This window comes from Coturnix japonica, chromosome 23 (assembly GCF_054131305.1).
Source record: "Coturnix japonica strain WE chromosome 23, WE-NBRP24, whole genome shotgun sequence".
Taxonomy (NCBI): domain Eukaryota; kingdom Metazoa; phylum Chordata; class Aves; order Galliformes; family Phasianidae; genus Coturnix; species Coturnix japonica.
The window spans coordinates 4,307,955-4,329,695 of NC_140685.1; the positions used below are offsets into that span (position 1 = coordinate 4,307,955).

A 21,741-nucleotide genomic window follows, 5' to 3' on the forward strand; every position below is an offset into this window, starting at 1 on the left:
CCTTCAGAGTTAACACAAAATTATGCAACCACGTTCTTTCCAGGACCTATTTATAGCTATGGAGATACAGGGAAAGCTGTTAGAGAGGCACTGCCAGCCTCTTCACTGTGAAAATTGCCCTATTTTATCTCTTTATTCTCTTATCATCAGTCTCTGTTATCTGCTGCCTTGGCCTATCCAAAACACTTATCAGAACTCTAACTGCAATGTCGTGAATTAAAAAGGATGTTCTGCCAATGTAAGGGAAGTGGAAATTAATGACCACTAATATATTCTTTGTCAGATTTATCATTGGGAAATATCAGTAAAGTGGATGAGAGTGCTGATTTTTTGTTTCTCTTTAAAGGTAATCTGCGAAACATTAACTAAGCAAACTGCTAGGAGAAGATACTGAAACATTTCAAATGGCAGAAAATATTAGAGATATCTTATCCTTTGAAACGGTCTTTAATTCATTGTTAACTATTATGAAACTGCATTCGGGAAGAGCATTTTCTGTAGCAGAACTTTTATCTGAAGCAACAAAGCCTGTTTCCTTCATACCACGTCTGTAATCCTTTCCAAGATTACAGCAAGGAAAGCTATTTCTGTAATTTACGGCAGTATTCTAATATCCGCTCTGCTATTTCTACTTTAAGATGATGTTGCTCGTTAGCTCTTCCCTCCCCACTTGGTCAGCTAAACTCCCTATGTGGTGAGTAGCTGTCTCTCTCATTAAGGTCTGAGCTGTCACTGGAACGGCCCTTTTGCCATCTTACCTAACGAAGTTAAGGTAATTTCTGGAAGCTGTCATGGGAGAATGAAAATAACAAGTGATGCATCCTCCTTTGTTTCTTTACAAGCGGTGAAGTTTGTAAAGGAGTCTCCAGGCAACCCCTGTGCGTTTGATGATGGTGAGAGCAAAGATCAAAGGAAGTAATCAGGTTCTCTTGAAGATGCCTTTCACTTTTCTTCAGTTCAGCAGCATTGAACCAACATCTGTCGCCTCCAAAGAACCTTGCCATGTCCTGCAGGAGTTGGGAGCTGCAGCGAAACTTCCGAGCTTCTTTTGTGCTGGCAAACAGAGGATTTGTGGGACTGATCCGTGACATCTGTTTGCAGAGTCTATAAAGAAATGAAAGCAAGTAATTCATACAGCAGTCAGAACGAGATACAGAGCACAAGGAGCTTTGTGAAAGCTGAAGAGTTGTGCTTAATTTATTGTATCTGTTGTTTTCTGGAAGCTGAGAATTCGAGGGCTGTTAGCTGCATTTTCCTAGTAGGGTCTGATGCTGGATTCTGCACTGAACTTTCTTCTTTTTTCTCCTTTGAAGTGGGAGGTTTTATTTCATGTTTCAGCATTTCTTTGGCTGCAGTTTGTGCATTCCTTCCTGTAGCATGGTATCTGCATGACCAGTAAGTGCTGTGGGTATTTGGAAGCTGCCAGGTGCCATCCCATGTCAGGTTAACTCTTGTTGGCATGTTGGTGTTAGCTTTGCCATTGGGTAACATTGAGGAAGAAGGAGAAGAGAACCATTCCGTGAAGATCCATGTCTGATGGATCCAGTTCCATCCTGCCCTGATGTGACATCTGATGTGACATCCCATGCTTTAACTGTGGGTTGCTTCAGAATTCCTTCTAACAGCAAATCATGTAAGACAGTCACATGGAATTTATAGAGGTGTTTCAGGGGAAGGTACCATCCTGTCTAAAAGCAAACAGCGTAGTCAGGAAACACAGGTAAGCTTTGGTATACAGCTGTGTTATCAGATGAGCAAAGCAATAGGGACCTTCAAACTAAGCATGAGTTTGAGCCCCGTTTAGCTTTTTGTACTTGGTGGTCACTGTGTGTGTGTGCAATAGTTATGGAGCATATGAATAAAGGATCATTTCAAGTTTGAAATAAGATTGGTTTCCGGGAGGCTTGGCAAAGAGCTTGGTTTTTAATGAAAAATGCACATGTGAAAAACTGCCCCTATGGAAATGATTAGAGCTGAACTTTATGGGCCCATATTCTATAATTCTGTTAGCAGAGTGTCTCTGTTGGCAGAACTGTGTCTTTGCCTCTCGTTGGCGAGTTACTGGATTAAAAACAAGCATCTTTCAAAAATTGTTTTTTCTTTTTCTGGATCCTTTGTAAAGGATCAGATAAAGGGCATGCAGGAAAGCTGGGGAAGGGAGTTTTGGCTGCATTGGAACAAGGGGAGATGGGTTTAAACAAAAAGGAGAGGTGTGGGTGAGATGTGAAGAAGAAGTTTAGTCAGAGGATGTAAACTCCAGATTTGGCTGTTTCTTCTTTCTTCATCCCTAACCCATGCATAACAAATGCATGATGCTTATGTACAAATACTTTGTGTTTTGTCTGGTACACATCCCTGGACATCACTCCGTGTTGTCAAAGGTCACTTATGTCAGGTGTATGTTTAGACCAAAGGAAGCTTAACACTGCGGTGCAAGGAGGAAAGCGCATAGTTAACATGGAGGTGGGATCCAGCCTGTAGATGCTGTCTGGGATTTAGTCCCAAGTGATTAATGTTTTTTGAACTACAGTAATGGGAAGGTCTGTGGAAAGTGAGTCACAGCTAGCAAAGTTTTTTGTCTCTCATGTAAATTTTCCAAAGATCCATAAAATGCTTTCAATGTCAATGTGGAGAAGTAGCAGCCTTAGTGTAGCATAAATACGGGCGTTCTGAATGAAAAATGATGGCTAAAACTCATCAGCAAACTAATCTTTGGAATGAGTTTGTCTGTGTTGTGTGTGTTCTCTGACATTGGGCAGCGGGGCATGACAAATAAATCTGCTGTTTCAAATCTATTTGACAGAAATTCGAATTGTTCACCGGGAGAAGGAGAAATAGAAATCTGCAAAGGGATACATAACTGAAACACCCTTGTGTTTTGCTGCCCTCCTTTTGCATAGCTGTGCAAAAACATCATGAATCAAAGGCTGGCGCATTTACTTTGGGATCAGTAGATCTGTACCCTATCTGTAGTTTTCCTGTAGAAGGCTGTGATTTAGTGGTAGCCAGATAAATAAAATGCCCGAGTGTCTGTTGGGAAAGAACATCAAGAGACAAAGAGTCTGGCAGGTTTCCGTAATGTGCAGATGGCAGTTTCTTGATAAAGCATGTTGAGAGACAGAGCTGCAGGATGAGCAAAGGGCAGAAAGCAACTACTGAGGTCAGAGTGAGCAGGGAATGGGAATGTGGTCCTGGGGAGGAGCAGTGAGAGAGTAACATCATGTGTGAAGGGATGGAAGGGTGAACTCGTACAGCTGCAAGAAACAAACAAAGCAAAGCAAGCGGTTTGTAGCTATTGGGGAGAAAAAAAATAGACAAAAAGACAGCATTTTCTTAAAGAATATAAGGAATGCCAAGGGAACCGGTGTGATGTTCAGCAGGGAGACCCATTAATAGAGGGGATCAAGAATACTTTGTGTCTTCTCGCTCATCTGTAAGGTGATGTGTGGCTTAAAGGTGAGGCTACAGTGAGTTTGAATACTTTAAAAATGCTTCAGATTGTGTGGAACTGATGAAATTGATGGCTGAGAATACAGTGAGGATGGGCTGGAGCAATCTTGGCCCACTGGCTCTTTGTGTGTTTGAGCACAGAAGGGGAAACTGAGGAATTATAGATATATTGGTGCAGTCCTTTAAGACAGAACTAGGAAAAAATAAGCAAAACAGCTATTTCAGTACATGTAGAACATCACGGAGAAACAAGAGCAGAGCCAGCATGGGTTTACTGGGAGCAAATCAGAGGAGAGCAGTTCCCTGTCAGAGCCGAGCAACAGGCATTGCAAAACAGGAGGGAATAATGTCATAAAGTCTGTGTCTGGCTTTTGACAGTGCCTCGGAAGGCTTTGGCATGATGGATGCATGCTGTTGTAAGTAAGTGGGAAGCGTAAGATTAAATTACTGTTAGATCGGGGATAGCTGCTCAGAAGGGTGCAGACACAAAGTAGCTATCAGCCCTTAACTGGTAAAATTAAGTTTCGAGATAGAATATTTGTCCTCTCTGGTATTTGCGTCAGTCATTTGGCTATGAACAACAGCCTTCATTAAGTTCCTGAATGATGCCAAACTGGAGAAGAACGTGAGACAACTGGAAGACAAAACAGCAGTGACAAAATTGTGCAATCAAATAAAGAAGCGAAGAAAAGGGGAAGGTTCTTTATTTGGACCGGAACAACCCGGTACAGAAATATGATTACGTGAGAAATGTACTGCAGAAATGGATCTGGAGTTGGTCACAGGAGGTGAACCTGACAAAGGGTGTCACAGAATGAAGGGAAGATGGAGTGTGCTGAGGTCTGGCTTCCTGAAGGCACATGTGCTCAACCCTGAGGAGTGAGACATTGAATCCAGGCTGGGATGCTGTGCAGTCAGATGTGAACCCATGGGAGAAAGAGCAGAGGGGTCAAAGGGCTTCATTGGCAGGTTGAAGAGACATCATTTGGTATCTGTGGAAGTAGATGCTTAGCTCAGGTGGGAGGTCATAACCTCTCACATCTTCAGCTTTGCCTTTGGATGCCCATAATGAATCCTGGGGCTATCAGATGGGTTAGGAGTTGGGGCACAGCAGGGTATCCTTGGGTTCTGCATGGCATCAGCACTCCCTGCCCCAGGGTGCCATTGATAAGCACCATTGATAGCTGGTATTAAAGAGAATATAACCACAATATATTGGCCTTTAAGGTGGTTGCAAGGTTGACTCTCAGTCTTCCCATTCCAATCTTTGAAAGCATTTTCTGAGTGAAGCCAAGAAGGAGCCGGGATTTGTGTTCATCATTTGTTTTTAAAATGAAGTCGAACCCATCCAACATTCAGACAGCGCTGCACAGAAGCAGGGGGCAAATGTCTTCATGGGGAGCCTGGCTATTTTCAGGAGTGCTTCAGCAGTGCAGCTCTGGAGCCAGGAATAGCAGCAGCGATTGTGCCGTGGTTGTGAAGTGGCAGCAATTCAGAGCACGGTGCCAAACCCTTAAAGAGCCATCGGTTGTGTGCGACCCAGCGCGAACCGTGAGCCCTTCTGACAAACACCTGACAGGAATGGAAGCAGCAGATTTACAGTGTGCCGTGCAATTAGTATGTATTTGGGACAGAGCGGAGGAAGAGAAGGGAAACGGGGAGGGGGTTGGGGGGGGGGGGGAGGGAGGGAAATGATGGTGTAGTGCGCTGGAACGCTGCGTATAAACGAGCCGTGTGGATTTTTGTCTAGAAGATCTCAATGCTGCTCTTATATAACGTGTGATGTTATGCTGGCTGCGCCCTCCCCCTTTATGCGCTGTGTTCATATGGGTAAAGACAAGCAGGGCGGCTGCTGACACTTCCCACCCCACAGCCGAGCTGCATTGTCTGGGCAGCGTACAAACAGCCGGGGCTGTGATTAATATGCTCCGCTGTTTGCTGCCTGGATGGCTGTGAGATAGAGGCAGGGAAGTAATTAAGCGGCTGGCAGAGGGCCAATACACATATGGGACTTGTTCTGAGCGGGAGGAGGAATGGAGGAGGAGGAGGAGGAGGAAGGCGGGAGGCAGCTTTGGCACCGCACGCCCGCGCTTTTGGCTGACTTTCAAAAACCAAACCAGAAGAAAAGCGGCCGGAGCACTAATTGTAGCCGGGTCCTGAAGTGAAAATGTTTTGTGACAGTTGCAAGAATTTAAAAGAGGAAGGAAGATCGGTTTAGTGTCAGCTGCAATTAGATAATCAAAGCTCAGAAGCGGTTCTCAGTCGGGGCTGGGCCCAACCTGCAGGCAGGCCCGGCACGGCGCGACTCCTGGCAGCGCTACAGGATGAGGCTCCCGCTGCACACAGCCGACATATTGCAGCGCAGGACATAGATGCAGGAGCAGCTCTGCACACAATGTAGCGTCTCCTAGGATGGTTGGGCGGCTCCTTGCTTCAGGTATTTCATTACCCGTCTGCCCTTCTTAGAGCCAAATGGGGAGAGGGAAAGGAAACAACAACAACAAAAAAAAGCGGAACTCTAACCCTGAGAAAACAGCATCTGCTGCTGTTAAATCCATTTATTACATAACGTTTCAGGGAGAGAGCAGCAGCGCGGCGTCCTCAGCTCTTGGCTGCGTTTCAGGTTTGATAAAATGGCGTCTCCGCAGCGGAGCCGTGCGGCGGGCAGAGCTCCGAGCTGAGCTGCGTGCTGTGCCATCCTGCACTGTGCCATCCTGCACGGCCATGCACAGGAGCACGGTGCTGCTTGTTGCGTGCTTGTTGGCGTGAATTGCGACGGAAAGGTTGTGGCAGCAGAGGAAATGAGAGACGTGTTTGTGTCGTGGTGCAGAGAATTAGAAGGTGCTGACGGGTTTTCCCACTTGTGTGCTTAACCAGGCTCTGCTTCCAAGTAAAGCTGTTCTGTTTGGTGCTTCCATCTTTTGTCTGCCTTTAACACATGATGTGTGTGTCTCAGGAGTTCAGCTCGCTATCAAGGCACATCAAATTGAGGACAGCATCCAGATCTGGCCTCACCCCTGGGCAGGGAATGACAGGGCTGGACATGGCAGGTAACCCCTGTGAATCCAGGGTTGTTGTGCCAACTAACATGCATTGAAAAATTTAGGCAGGAGTAAGAAGAGAGGAATCTGTTTTTGTTTTGTTCGTTCGGCTTTAAATCAAATCTATACTGATTAATAAGATTCTCATTAAACATTTAACCGAGGCGGTGCCGTTTTGCACTTCCCTCTTACTTCGGTTTGTAAATCAGCTGAATGTTAAATTATAGTTGAGGGTGCGTAATTGTGCTGCGTATTGTTCAGCCTAATTACTGTGATGGAAGTTATGAAGATAGAGCTAAAAACAACAAGGAAACAATGAGGAATACGACTGCAAACAGTGTTTTCAGATCAAAGCCTTATCCTTTCTGCAGGCCGTGCACTTTGCTTTTAGAGAGATGCATGCAGCAGCTCCTCACCTTTCATTCTGCTCGTGCTTGACATTTGCAGCCCATGTAAGCATTAACCTGATTTTGCAGCTATTTGTTTATATTGCCATAAACAGAAACGTTTTCTGATGTGCGGTGTGCGAATCCAGCTGACTGCAGTGCTCAATAGCAGGGATCTCCTCCCTCCCCATTACAATACAAAAACAAAACCCAGTCACCCGCTGCTTACTGGTGGCACTGGTCAAAGCCATATGATTTTCTGCTAGCCAGCATGCCTGCAGTTTGAATTTGTATTGAGTTTTGGTTGGGGTTTTTTGCATATTTTATTGTAGCGGTGGTTTTTAATGAACTCAAAGTGCTGTTAATCTCAGCGTTATGTTGATGTTCTTTCCTGATTGGGCTGTATTTCCCAATAGACACGCAGTGAAGATTTCCATGCACAAAGTGTCGGTGCTAACAGCAGTTGGACATGGCGGTGCAGCAGCGGTGCTGACATGAGATGTGCATCTCATCTTCTATTGCTCTGCTCGGAATGGCAGCTCCCAGGAAGGCTGGTTGTGCTCCTGTTAGGCTGAGCGCTTTGCTTTGCTTCAGAGCTTTGCAGGACTAAAGAGAAATGGTTTTCCCATCCTGGTCTTAACAGCTTATAAAAGAAAGCCATGACATTCTTTGTGGAGACGTGGTTTCCTAGAGAGTCAGAGGGGATTTTTGTGTTCAAAGGAAACCCTGAACAAACAACAAGAAAATTACCCCAAGATTTTACTGTATAAAAATATTTTCCTTTCATTATTTCTCCTCTTGGTGTCAAATCCGTGTGGGTTAAGTGCAGGTTTGCTGCTCTTTGGGTTATTTGCTTTGTAGGAATGAAGTGCTTTTAGGTTAGAGAAAGTGGAAAAATGGCCTTTGGATGCTTGCTTCTGCAGACTGTGTATCAAAAGATCCTTTTTGGGGTTTGCTGTGTGTTGGGAGGGCTTTATCTTTGGTTTTGCAGCAAAGTAACAGCTCTCACAACCTGGAGGGGCTGGATTTAGATTTGACCGCTTTGTTTTTTGAGCACGTTCCTTGTGAGAGCTGCAAGTGTGAATCCCTGCTGAGTCCAGAGCAGGGAAGGAGCAGAGCAGCACAGGTATGTTGCTGCTAGTGGGAGCACTGTATGTTGTGCACTGGAATTAGCACAGTCCTTATCAAGGGAGCCTCTTTCAGATTAGTCAGTGCTTGTTGTTGTTGTTGAGGCCGTAATCTGAATCTTGGCAACCGTGCTGTTGGAAAGGGAGCAAATACTGATTTTCAAGCCCTCTGAAAGTGGGAGGTTTCTGAGCTGCTGCTTGGAGCCAAACACAGGGCTGTGTGATGCTGCCTGAGCAGTGTGCTCAGCCCAGCTACAGTACCTGATCATTCAAGGATGGTCAGCTCTTGCTCTGTATAATTCTTCATCTTTCTGCTGTGGTTTGTCTGATTCTTTGGCTGTTCTTCCAAATCCCACTGTCTCATGCAATGAACCATTTTGCTCCCTACTGAGGAATCTTTGCAAGTTGTTTCCCTGTTCTTCATGCCATCCGTGTGCACAGTGAGCCCCGTGCAGGCTGCTGTGCCTGCCCTGCACAGCGCTGCTCTGCTCCTCTGCTCACAGGTGGAGCTTCAGGTTCAGCTTTTGTGAGACCTTTGTATTGAAACTGTATTTCAAGCTGCTTTTAAATCTTCCTGACATGTCAGGAATGTACTGCTGAAGCTCACCACCCACTGTGCTGAAAAAAAAAATCACACACACGACTCCTCTTATCTGATTCCTTGGTTACCTCAACTTCTTATCTGCTGGCCTTGGCTGCTGCAGCTTTTTTCCTTTGTTTGTTTCTGCTCTGCTCCAAATGCTGCTTGGCTCGTATTTCTGACCCCGTCAACCCAGTTTGGGTCATTTTGCAGGCTTCCTTTCACTTTCCCTGCCTTATCTGGGATTTGGGCTCTGTTTAACACCTTCGTAGATTATCAGGTAAATTTTCAGCTCTGTAAGCGTTCGGTTTCGTGCAGGTATAACGTGATGTTTTCCTCCTTGCTGGCCATTGCATGTAGGGATGATAATCCGGGTTGGTCTAACCAGCTGCTTCTTATTCTCTTGTGAGTTTGTCCTGTAAATGTGCATTATTTGGGTCTTTCTGTGAAACACCAGGCTTGTCCTGGCATTGTGAGCAGACAGGCAATGAGCTGAGACTGTGTTCCCATCCTTTCTCCAGTTGATTTTGGGATGAGATGCAGTCTAACCTGAGGTTATTGTGTTCATTCTGTATCCCCATAACCTGCATGAGGCAACTTAATCACAGCTCTTGCCTGCAAAGCCACAGGTGAAACGTGTGAATAATGAGATTTTCTTCACGAGAGCTTTTTCTATTCTTGGAAGAATTTTTTCACAGTGTTGGAGTACCTTTAATTGGAGGCAGTTGGAGGAGCTAATCACACCAAAATATTTGTGATTCAAATCAATGTATATTAGTCATCCGCTGTTAAACAGCTTATTTGGGAGGTTTGTTGTGTACATCTTACCCTCAGAACAGTCTTGCACTTCTTATTCAAATTTGATGTAGACTAATTGGTGGTAAAAATCCAAGTCATGTTAGTGCAGATTTACGACAATAATTGGCATCCGAAACATGTAACGTATAGCTGCAGTTTTCTCCTCTTTTTAGATCAGCAGCTGAATTAAGGGTTGTGCAGGTGGCCTCCACCATGTATCCCTGGGTTTGGACTGAATTACTTACCATAAGATTCAGATTCCCATTAAAAGAAACAAAAAGGAGAAATCTCTACCAAAGATCTCTTATTGGAGCGATTGGAATGGAAAGTAAAAGCAAAAACTCAACCGGAGTCCTTAGTGTGAAAATGGTTGTGTCTTTCAGTATAATTTTGCCCCATAGCAATTAGAGGTTCAAGAGCTTCTTTAGAAACTGCTTGATCAGTGTCTTTGTTTGAGGGTAGGTGTGTAGTATATGTTCTGTGTCCTGAAGACCGCCTTCTGGATATCTGTGCAATATAGCATTACTTTCACTGGGTAGAGGGTGGACTTTGGACATACTTTGGATGATGTGTGCAGCTAAAAAGCACATTGAAATCCCTTATAAATCCTTTAAGAGCTAATTTTCTTGAACAGACTGTTACTCTGAAACGCCTGTGTGTTCTCTGCTATAACCTAAAGGTTACAGCAGCACTGTTTGAACGCATAATTGATGCTGTACAGCAAAAGATGGGTGTCAGCATGTGAATGGAGCGTGTGGATGGTGGTGTGGCTGCAATGTGTGTAACGGCAGGAGGACGTTGCATGTTTTATCACTGGGTGCTCTTTGAGAACTGAGTCAAATAATTCATTTTTTTAACACATGTGCTTTTTGGATTTCTCATGGAGGTTGGTGTATTTGCTAACATCTACTTATGGAGTGCATTATTGTTTTAATAAGCCTTGCCACTGCACGTAAAACGTTTTTGTGCCTTTGTTCTAGAATGGAATTATTCCATTTGAATTGAGAGTTTTGTCAGATTAAAGAAACAAAACAGCAACAGCACAAAAGATCGGGTTTGGTAGTTTGTTGTACTGAAGAAAATTGCTGTATCGTGTTGGAAAACATGCTTTGAATTTTAGGATGCTTTGCACTTCAGTGCAGAGCACAGCGTTACAGCTAGCAGGGTAAAGCAGTACTTACTTAACTGTGGTTTTGTGGTGCTTGAACCGTGCACTCATTTTCAACCTTTTTGGATCCTTTCAGATCTCAGTCACAGTGGATTGGGAGACCATTATGAAAATTCCCACTGGGGACAGCAGCCCACTTTCAGGAGTGAAGGCAACTGCAGCTGGGATAAAGTGATAATAGACAGGACTGACAAGGAAGCGTGGCCTTCCATCACAGGAGCTGAGACTGAATCTGCCTCAGAATGTACTACAGACACTGACTCTGCCTCCAACTGTGGCTCAGAGAACAGTAGCATGGCTACAGGGAGTGCCCAAGGCAACTTCACTGGACATACAAAGAAAACTAATGGCAATAATGGCGCCAACGGAGCACTCGTCCAAAGCACTTCTAACCAGAGTGCCCTTGGATCTGGTGGAGCCAACGGTAACGGCAACTCGGCCAGAGTGTGGGGCATGGCTGCAGGCTCTGGCTCTGGCCTAGCTCACTGCTCTGCCAGCGGTGGGGATGGCAAGATGGACAACATGATTGGAGACGGTAGAAGTCAAAACTGCTGGGGTGCTTCCAACTCAAATGCTGGCATTAATCTTAACCTTAACCCTAATGCCAATCCAGCTGCCTGGCCTGTACTTGGACATGAGGGAACTGTGGGAGCAGGCAACCCTTCCAGTATTTGCAGTCCGGTCAGTGCCATAGGTCAGAACATGGGCAACCAGAATGGGAACCCGACAGGCACCTTAGGTGCTTGGGGAAACTTGCTGCCGCAAGAGAGCACAGAACCACAAACGTCCACTTCTCAGAATGTGTCTTTCAGCGTACAACCTCAGAACCTTAACACTGATGGACCAAATAACACTAACCCCATGAACTCTTCACCAAACCCTATCAATGCAATGCAGACAAATGGACTGCCGAACTGGGGGATGGCTGTTGGTATGGGGGCCATCATCCCGCCCCACCTGCAAGGCCTTCCTGGTGCTAATGGAACATCAGTTTCTCAAGTCAGTGGGGGCAGTGGTGAAGGAATGGGCAGTTCGGTTTGGGGGATGTCCCCAGGTAATCCTGCCACAGGAAACAGCAATTCTGGGTTCAGTCAGGGGAATGGAGACACTGTGAACTCAGCATTAAGTGCTAAACAAAATGGATCCAGCAGTGCTGTGCAAAAGGAAGGCAACGGAGCGAGTGCGTGGGATTCGGGGCCTCCGTCTGGTCCTGGGGTACTGGCGTGGGGCAGGGGAGGTGGCAACAGCGGTGTTGGTAGTATGCATTCTGGAGCTTGGGGCCACCCCAACCGTAACACCAGTAACGGTGTCAACGGTGAATGGGTCAAACCCCCAAACCAGCATTCCAATAGCGACATCAATGGGAAAGGATCAGCGGGGTGGGATAGCTCCAGTGTTACCAGTCCGAATCCTGCCATGCAGCAGGGCAACGAACAAATAAACTCTTGGGCCAAAGCTGCAGCATCTGGCACCACAGCTAGCGAAGGAAGCAATGACAGCGGTGGCAGTCAGAATGAAGGCAGTACGGGGAGGGAGGGGGCTGCAGAAGGCAGGAGGAGAGACAAAGGGATGATAGACCAAGGGCAAGTTCAGTTGCCAAGAAATGACCTTGACCCCAGGGTCCTGTCCAATACAGGGTGGGGACAGACCCCTGTAAAGCAAAACACTGCCTGGGAATTTGAAGAGTCCCCGAGGTCTGAACGAAAGAATGACAATGGAACGGAGGCCTGGGGTTGTGCAGCTACTCAATCTTCAAACTCAGGGGGGAAGAACGATGGGTCCATCATGAACAGTACAAATACCTCTTCAGTATCTGGGTGGGTCAGCTCTCCACCTGCAGCTGTTCCAACAAATACAGGTTGGGGAGACAATAACAACAAAGCACCAAATGGCCCAGGGGGGTGGGGAGAGTCAGCAAGCTCTACTACTGTTAATAATGCTGCTGCTGCCAAAAGCGGCCACACTTGGAGTGGGACCGCAAATCAGGAGGACAAATCACCTACCTGGGGTGAACCTCAGAAACCCAAATCTCAAAACTGGGGAGACGGACAGAAATCAAATCCAAGCTGGACTTCAGGAGGTGGAGATTGGACAGATTCATCATCTGTTCCCGGACACTTGGGTGATGGGAAGAAGAATGGATCTGGATGGGATTCTGACAATAGGTCGGGGTCTGGATGGAATGATTCCACGAGGTCTGGGACCAGTGGATGGGGAAACGGCACAAACAGCAAGGCTAATACAGGTACAAGTTGGGGGGAATCTTTAAAGCCAGGCCCCCAACAAAACTGGGCTAATAAACCCCAGGACAACAGTGTGAGTAACTGGGGAGGAGCTGCTTCTGTAAAACAGACGGGGTCGGGGTGGGTTGGTGGGCCAGTGCCAGCCAAACAAAAAGAGAACTGTGAGGCAACTGGCTGGGAAGAGCCATCTCCACCGTCCATTCGCCGCAAGATGGAGATTGATGATGGTACCTCAGCTTGGGGCGACCCAAATTACAACAACAACAAGACTGTAAATATGTGGGATAGAAATAATCCTATCATTCAGAGCAGTACCACAACCAATACCACCACCACGAGCACCATTATCAACACAAACATGGTTGAACCTCAGCCATCGCACCAGTCAAGTGCCCAGCCGAACCGGTCCCCGCTGCTTGGTCCAGGTATGACAGTACTTTTGTAAGCTCCATTGTACCAATGCCGGTAGTACTTGGCATGTTGGTCCATATAAAGGTCTTTCACCATTAGTTAGCACCTTCTGCCCTCGCAGAGCTGGATGTCTTTTTGCTAACCTCTCTTCTGTTATTTGTCTGCTGTTACTATTACTCAGTCTTTATTCCTGTTTAGACACTGAGCGTCTGTTTCTTCTCTACAAACCCTATCTCTTGGCAGCAGATGTTTTCTTGGCTGTTGCATGAATCCAGACTAGTGCTGTTTCTTCTGTTTGCTGTCGTTTGTGAAGAAATGGTTCTCTTCCATCCTTCGGGTCTCAAGCATGGATTGTATCCTGGGCTTTTATGAGGGTCTCATAAAGTTGGATTGGTTAAAGATGTTAATATTCAGGGTGGCTGAAAAAAGCCATTCCACTTCAGTTCTGTTCCAGATACGAGGCTTTAAGCATTATTTGGCTGGGAAGAGCATGAGGTTTTTTTCTAATGATAGAGAAGATGCTGTTGTAGATGAACAGCAAGGAATATCAACGGGAGGTGGGGGAGGTACAGAGAAAAAGATTGTTTAGAGGAGAGGTATTTAAATAGATGTCACTGGAAGCCCTGCTCTGTGTCTCAACCACAGACATCTCAAATCCAATCTTGCTGTGCTCTTTAACATTTCTCATCCGATTTTGTGTCCAAGTTTTTGTTTTGTCTTGGCCATGCCTAAATATTGGCTTTCTTAACTGTGCTTTTCTCCAAGCAGGATTTGTTCTCCTCCTCCCTATTGCCATCAGTTGTGGTTTTTTTTTCTTTCCCTTTGATGTTGTGAAATAATTCAAACTTAATGTAATGTCTGTACAAAAATAGCTTCATGTTCCTTACTCTGCTGAAATATTTTAACAGTTGAGGATGTATTTGTCAAAAAACAAACGTGCTCCAGAAAGAGGAATCTTCTAAGAGCTTTGTACGTGGCCACATTCCAGTTATCATTTATCTTATTTTATCCGTATTGAACCATGAAACTGAGAGCTGACGTGTCTGGATTATAGCGAAGGCAACCTTAGCTTGGGTTGGTTGGTTCTCCCCACACAAGTTGATTTTTGGATGATTCCATGTGTTTCTAATGCAGTTGGTGTGCAGCGCTGCCTCCCCGGAGGTGGTAGCAAAGGAAGGGTTTCTTGGAAGCAGTGTGTTGGTGCAGTCAGAAATGCGTATTATTTTGAAGCCACCCGTTTCAGCAAATGGTTCAGGGAATGATGAATCCCCCATTCTGTTCCTGTCTCAGTAGGGAAGCCTGTTGTGTAGCTGTAGGATGGCACAGTCACACACTGATACCCAATGGGTAGCTCTTAGTTTTGCTGCACAGAACTGGTTAATGGTTCAGAAATAAGTAGCAGTTCCTTTTGAAATAGAAGTTTATGCTGTGTTAGCTCAGAAATGCAGGCCAAGTTACAGCCTTGTTATTCGAATTGTCACCCATCCTCAGAAGTTCTCAGCATTCTTTGCAGAGCTTAAAAGCTGTTAATGGGAAGCAGATGTTGGTACATACCTCGCGCTCTAAGGAGTTTCCTTTCTGTGTTGTAAATAAATGCACAGAAAAAATGGAATAGATGGTGTGATAAATATACTCCTTTCAGGTTGTTGGAGCTCCCTTCTAAGCCAGTGGTGGGTTATTTAGAAAGACAGAGTGACAAAAGGTTTTGCAAATAGGGATGAGTGAGAAAGAATTGTTTTGGATCCCAAACAACAAGAAATCTTTGCTACAAATGCTGGGAAGGACTCAGTGCTGTCCTGTGAGCTTCACCAGTGCAGAGCCATGCAAGAAGGCATTGAGCCCCCACCATTGAACCTTGCAGGAGATGGGACCTGAGGTTAAAGTGTACAGGCACCTTCCCGTGGGTACATACATAAGCACACACTGCTCTAGCTTGTTTATTCGCTGCATGGGCAGACTAATGAATTTCTTTATGCTAAATCTCTTCCATCTCCATCTGCATAAGGCGCTCATACTTCAGTTTGCCTGCACTGTAGTCATATGCTGTGTTGTGTGTGATATACAGCAGACCAGACAACTTCAAGGAGAACAGTTTCTATCGTCTAAATGCCTATAGGGTTATTTTGAGGGAAAACAACTGCATCCTGCCATAACTCAGTTAACATTTCACTTTCCCTCGAGGATTTCCTGTTGGCCGAAGCCCAGTGTTAATTATGTTATTATTTCTATAAAACAAAACTCTGCCAGTGTGGCCATATTCATTACTCACTGTGATCTCTTTGTTTCTTGCAATTCTAACAGTTTAAAAACTGCAGTATTAATGCTTCGCTTTCTTGCCAAGGAGCCCTTTAGCAAAGCTTATCCTGTTGCAAAACAGCATTCATGCAGAGCCATTTGTTTGTAGTTTGGTTTTTTGTTTTAAAAGCATGGGGCTTTTTCTTAGGGAAGCCCTTCATGTGTCTTGTTTTCAGAGAGGAAAATAGTAAGAACTTTTGAAAGTGGAAGACTGGCTCAGATTTGAGACCGTTACAAAGGTGTTTTGTTTCCCAAGGGCTGTGTAAGGGAGCTTAGAAGTAGCTCTGTGTGTTGCTTCAGCCCTCTGCAATAACATTTGGGATCTGCTGCACTGGGACTGCAGGCACTTTGAACCGGTGTTCCACCTGTGTCTGTTCCAGATACAACACATAGATAGATGTTGTAAAAATCCAGGAAAGGCCTCATTTACAAACGACTCTTCTGGAGGCTACAAGGCAAACATCTTCTTTCCACTTACTTCAGGATTTAGCATCATCCATTTGAGTGTGTAACCTTACCCTCCCTGTGAGGTTTGTAAAGCAGAGCCATGCAAAGGTAGCACAAAGACAGTGATGCTAGCAGGGGCGTCCTTACCTCAGGAGGGAAAACAGAGCCAGCACTGGCATGCACCCCAGAATGTCTTTGCAGCACACAGCATCCTCTGGCTTGTATTTGTTTAGTTCCTGCACTGAACTTGATCTGTTGAGACAGTGTGAAAACTTCTGTTTAATACGTTTTGCTTGGTGTTGGGTACTTACAAGCTTTATCTTTCAATGGAGCCTAGCTCCGTCGTTGTTTGTAAACCCATATTACTTCTCAGTGCATTTAAAGAACTGAACTTGGACGTTGCACATCTGTGGTTTTCATTCGAGATTCAGCATTGATTAAAAAGCAGCAACAGGACCAGTTCTTTGGAATGTATAGTCTACAGCCTATTACACTTTGCCTTTCTCATACATGGGTTTTGGTTTAAGGCTGATTTTGTGAGCTGAATTGTTTCCTTCTTAACTAGTCCTGTTGTTATTTTGTGAGCCGGAAGCTACAGATGGGCAGGGCCTTCATTCACTGGAATAAAACACATGCACTTAAATAGCACTCAGCTCCAAAAGCACTTCTCTCAAGTGCTAATGTTCAACAAAATACTGAACTCCCGTGTGCAACAAAAGAAAGTTAAAACCAACAACCAACATTGGGACCAAAAAACCTTTTTGTTAGAGGTAATGGATGCATTAAATTCCACTTCTGTCGTGTTGCTCTGTGTTCCTCTGTAGGTTGCAGAAGCTGTTCCTGGCACACACAGCTCCAGCACTAAGCTTGGTGGCACACAGATTTAAGCGCATTACGTTCAAGCCAGACCGAGGCAGCTTCTTTATAGTAGCTTACGTCTTCTAATGAGTTAAAGTAATACACTGCAGGAAAGCAGGGACTGCTACCTGCCAGTCCTCATTGTAAATGCAGTCTTGTCTAGGTCTGCTATTAAAAAAAAAACACATTGATTTTTGCACAGAGCCTCAGAGAAGGGGCAGGCGGTGAACACAGTCAGCCACGAGATGTAATAAAAGCTTTAAGGAATGCTATCAACATACATAATCTATGTTGAAAGTGTTAGGAAACAAATAATGTCTTGAGTCTGGCCTTGGTTGCCTGCAGGGATGGGGCATCCACAGCCTCCTTGGGCAACCTGTTCCAATGCATCACCACCCTCTGGGTGAAAAACTTCCTCCTAAGATCCAACCTAAACCTCCCCTGTCTCAGTTTAAAACCATTAAAACCCTCTTGTCCTGTCACTGTCCATCCTTGTAAACAGCCGTTCCTCCTCCTGTTTATATGCTTCCTTCAAGTACTGGAAGGCCACAATGAGGTCTCCCCAGAGCCTTCTCTTTTCCAAGCTAAACAAGCCCTCAACCTTTCTTCATAGGACAGTTACTAATTATAGTTAGAGTAACTAATTATAGTTACTCTATTACTATTTCATGCTAGTTCCATTTAAAGACTGGAATAAAATGTCCGAATTTGAAATAACTGACAAAAGAAACCTCTCCTCTCATCGCTGTTCCTTCTCCCTTCGCTCCAGCAGGCTGGGGAGAAATGCCTAACGTCCACACGAAGAGCGAAGCTTCTTGGGGAGAGCCGTCATCCCCTTCTGCTGCAGTCGATAACGGCACGTCGGCATGGGGGAAACCCCCCAGCAGTGGGACGGGGTGGGGAGAGAGCCCTGCTGAGCAGGCAGGGACCTATGGCAGAACAGCCGCCCCAGCTGCTGCCCCAGCACTGTGCAAACCAGGTAGGTGTGTGAGCATCGCAGGATGGGGGACAGAAAGGGCAGCCGTGAGCTGCTTTCTGCTTCTTGGTTTCTAATGAAGGTTATTTGATAAAAATGTTAAGTCTCCAACTGCCCTGAAGGCTGCAGGTCTGCTTTTAAACTTCTGTTCAGGCTGTGATAATGGTTAAGTGTTATTGCTGCTAAATGCTGCCCTGAGAGATGGTTAAAAGTCCCAGAAAACCTGAAAAGAAGAATGAGAGCTCTTAGAATGAGTAATCCCTGTTTGAAGCAGAATAAACAGAATAAAACAGACTGAGCTGACACAGCCCGTTGCTGTACGGTGTTCCTTGCAGTCTGCTCGCTCCTTTCAGACCTCATTCTTCTGAGATGTGAATGAATTTCTGGCCATTAGTGACCTCTCAGTTTGGTTTTGTTCGGTGGAAGAATGCGGTGGCTGGAATTTTGAGACTCATTGAAAGCAAAATTGTACACAAGGAGCGTGTGGTCATACCTCTGGTTCCTTGTTCCTAGGAGACGGGAACGATCACAGCTTTCTCTTGTTTAGGAGAAGGGAAGATTTACCATTGCTGGGCTTTTTTCTTCTATAGCTGTATTTAGAGCTCTTCTCTTTTTTTGTTAGCTTCAAAGGAGGAGTCCTTATCATTCAATGCCAATTAAGCTATTTGATGAACCTTTATATCTCTTGAAAATACTTAGACGTTAGCACGTGGGCTATGGTATAAAAGTCTATTTCTATTAAATTTGCATAAAATTAGATCTGATTTGTTTTCTTCCTCTTTCCCTCCAGCTTCAAAATCTATGCAAGAAGGCTGGGGCAGTGGTGGGGATGAAGTGAATCTCAGTACTAGTCAGTGGGAAGATGAAGAAGGAGATATGTGGAATAATACTGCTTCACAAGAAAGCAGCTCCTCCTGTAATTCCTGGGGGAATGCCCCAAAGAAAGGACTTCAAAAGGTGAGAAAACATAAAGATGGTCTCTGGGAATGAGTAGAAATGCAGAGCAGCATTTCTGGAGTTGGCTGTTAAAGTGATTTTCTATTGCATTACATCTAGCAGTAAATGTACCCCGGCACCAGAACACAAACACAGCTCACTGCTTCCGTATTGGAGCACAGCTTACCTTGTTTCCAGGGCAAGGGTGAAGAAACGAGGATATATCAACAGGAAAACTGTTAGAGGCCTTCAGCCACTTTGTGTGGTGGTAGAAGAGCAAACAGTAGTTTGTGATGGAGGAGTCCAGCAAAAAATATCTCTTATCAGGCTGTGATCAGCATGATTCAATCGAGCTTGTCAGACTTCTTTATTTCATTGTGGTTCTCTGCCAAATATTACCATGAAATACTTAAATTCAAAGGTGGCTTTGATTCAGTGGTCATCAAATCAAATAGGAAGTGGTACATGGAATGCCTGTTGAATAGAGATGGAGTTTAGATGATTTGTAGGGGAAGGGAAACAAAATTGCAATGATTGTAGGGTTCTGAATACTTTATTAATGTACTGATATATCTTGCAAGAGTATGTACTATTAATGAGAAAAACTGCTTGTGTACATGATTTACATCTCACTGGTATGGGGATGGGAAGCCAACTGTTAATGGAATCTCCTGCTTATTTACCAAGGGCATGAAGACATCTAGCAAGCAAGATGAGGCCTGGATCATGAACCGCCTGATAAAACAGCTCACAGATATGGGCTTCCCTGTGAGTAGAGCTCATAGTTCAGCATACCTGGCGCTTAGCCGTTCACAGAATCACAGAATTACCCGGGTTGGAAGGGACCTCAAGGATCATGTTGTTCCAACCCCCTGCCTGGCAGGGCCACCAAACATACACCTTTACTAGATCAGGTTGCCCAGGGCCCCGTCCAATCTGGCCTTGAACACCTCCAAGGACGGGGCATCCACAACCTCACTGGGCAGCCTGTTCCAGGACCTAACCACTCTTCTAGTAAAGAACTTTCCCCTAAAATCCAACCTAAGCTGTTGGTAGAATCATGGAATCTTAGAATTGCCTGGGTTTAAAAGGCCCACAATGCTCATCCAGTTCCAACCCCTTGCTATGTGCAGGGTCACCAACCACCAGACCAGGCTGCCCAGAACCACATCCAGCCTGACCTTGAATGCCTGCAGGGATGGGGATCTTGTACTTGCTGTCTTTCTGTGTTTCAGCCTGTAACTAGAGAAAGTTGGTGTCTTCTTCAGACTGGGAAGCAGTTCTGTTACACAATTAGAAATGTACTTCAATTTCAGAAGTGTGTCATAAGCTAACAGAGTGCTCTCTGAGATTGCTTGATGATATTTATAGAACGGAGGAAACTTTTTTATGAAGTTACTTTGAAGCTCAGTAGTAATTCCTTATTAAATAGAAGAAATGAGAGTAAAGCTGTTTTTTTTTAAGGAAGGGCACATAGTAGTAATGTTTAAGTAAACCATAGAATACAAGAAGAAATTTAGAATAGCAGAGGACTGTGGCTTGACCTTGTAGAAGTGGCTCATACTTAACAAAGTGAACTGCTGTGAGAATTGGTAAAAGCAGAAGAAAAATACATGCAGGCTTTATTTGTGCCACTGAGTAAATATTAAATCCAGAATTATGGTGTGTTTTCTCAGTTTTCTTTAAAATCTTCTAAGCACAGTTAGTTTTTCTCTCAACGTGATCTGTATTTTTGACAGAGAGAACCAGCGGAAGAGGCCTTGAAGAGCAACAATATGAATCTCGATCAGGCCATGAGTAAGTGTCTCTGCAGCTGATTTCCTCTTTTCCTCTAATGCAACATAACCAAAGCTCACCTTTCTGAGAACTTCATCTTGTTCAGTCCAGTTGGATGGCATGTTTTTAATGAAGGTGTATTTGCTTTTGTAAGCAGGAAGAACTGATGCTGGCAAATTCACTGTGCCACCTTCTTGAATCCTTTTCCTTTTCTCTGAAGGTGCTCTGCTGGAAAAGAAGGTGGAAATGGACAAGCGTGGAATGGGAGTGACCGACTATAATGGAATGGTCACCAAACCCCTTGGCTGCCGCCCACCACCAATCTCCAAAGAGTCTTCCATGGACCGCCCCACCTTCCTTGACAAGGTAGGTTCAGAAGTAGGAGTGGGATATACAGGTTATGACTGTACACTGGGGAAATACCGCTGAATCCTACTGTGAATGCTTAGAAAGCTGTGAAGAGAAGTGTGGTATTTTCTTCTCTCTTAATTTTGGGTGATTTTAGTCCTTTTGGAAGGGATCACGGATTTGATTGACGTGTAGAAATAAGCAGTTATCATCCCCAGTGTTACAGTGAAAAAGAAAGCCTGAGAAACCAGTAATGCGGTGGAGGTAGAAATGAGAAAAAGAAAGAAATGCAGTGGGGAAATCCTTTTATTCTTTTAGTCCTGGCATTCAGAGCAGCCCTTGCCCAAGTTATCGGATACAATCAAGGTCAAAATCTTCAAGAGAGGCTTCTAATTCTCGTTTTCATTTTGAGCTGCTTCAGTATTTCAGAAAAGTCAGGAATGAGGAGCTGAGGTATTTTTAAGTCAAAGAGCAGACACAGTCGTAAACAGCTTCTCAAATGAGCTTCTTTTTCTGTGGTCACGTATGACAAATTTTCCAGCTCTGTGCAATGAATGAGGAGAGTTCAGGCGTTAGAGGTGTCCAAGATTCAAAGTGCCTGAAGAACTGAATGTAGGGAAAAGTGCAGCCAGATCTGCAATAGGAAATAAGAGTGGCAGCCTGACGCGATGTCCTACAAATAGACTCACCAAAACACCTCAGAATCCCTCCCACCCAAAGTCATTCATAAGGAAGTGAGTGTTCTGTGGTGCCAGTCTTTATTTCATGAGTTATCTGAAACGCTCATAAGGCATTAATTTTTCAGTTGCAGAAAGCAGTGCCTTTTTTACAAGCTGTGCTGAAACCAGTTCATTTTACATAAGCTATTTACAGGATGTGAGGCAGGTTGCCTAGTCTTGTT

General features: G+C 44.8%; 1 protein-coding gene across 13 annotated transcripts in view; it reads left to right on the top strand.

The window, feature by feature from the left end:
* Positions 1–21,741, top strand: part of TNRC6C (trinucleotide repeat containing adaptor 6C) — an 80,853-nt gene that overhangs the window by 36,556 nt on the left and 22,556 nt on the right. For 7 of the 13 annotated variants that reach the window (XM_085522765.1, XM_015879952.3, XM_015879954.3 and 4 more), the window contains 6 exons: positions 10,627–13,218; positions 17,574–17,783; positions 18,571–18,737; positions 19,404–19,484; positions 20,456–20,513; positions 20,713–20,858. In XM_085522765.1, the coding sequence (XP_085378891.1) occupies positions 10,627–13,218; positions 17,574–17,783; positions 18,571–18,737; positions 19,404–19,484; positions 20,456–20,513; positions 20,713–20,858 (3,254 nt within the window). Of the gene's footprint in view, positions 1–965; positions 5,068–5,526; positions 5,888–10,626; positions 13,219–17,573; positions 17,784–18,570; positions 18,738–19,403; positions 19,485–20,455; positions 20,514–20,712; positions 20,859–21,741 lie in introns of those variants that run through there. The other 6 variants (XM_015879951.3, XM_085522764.1, XM_085522767.1 and 3 more) reach the window with 4 other exon arrangements.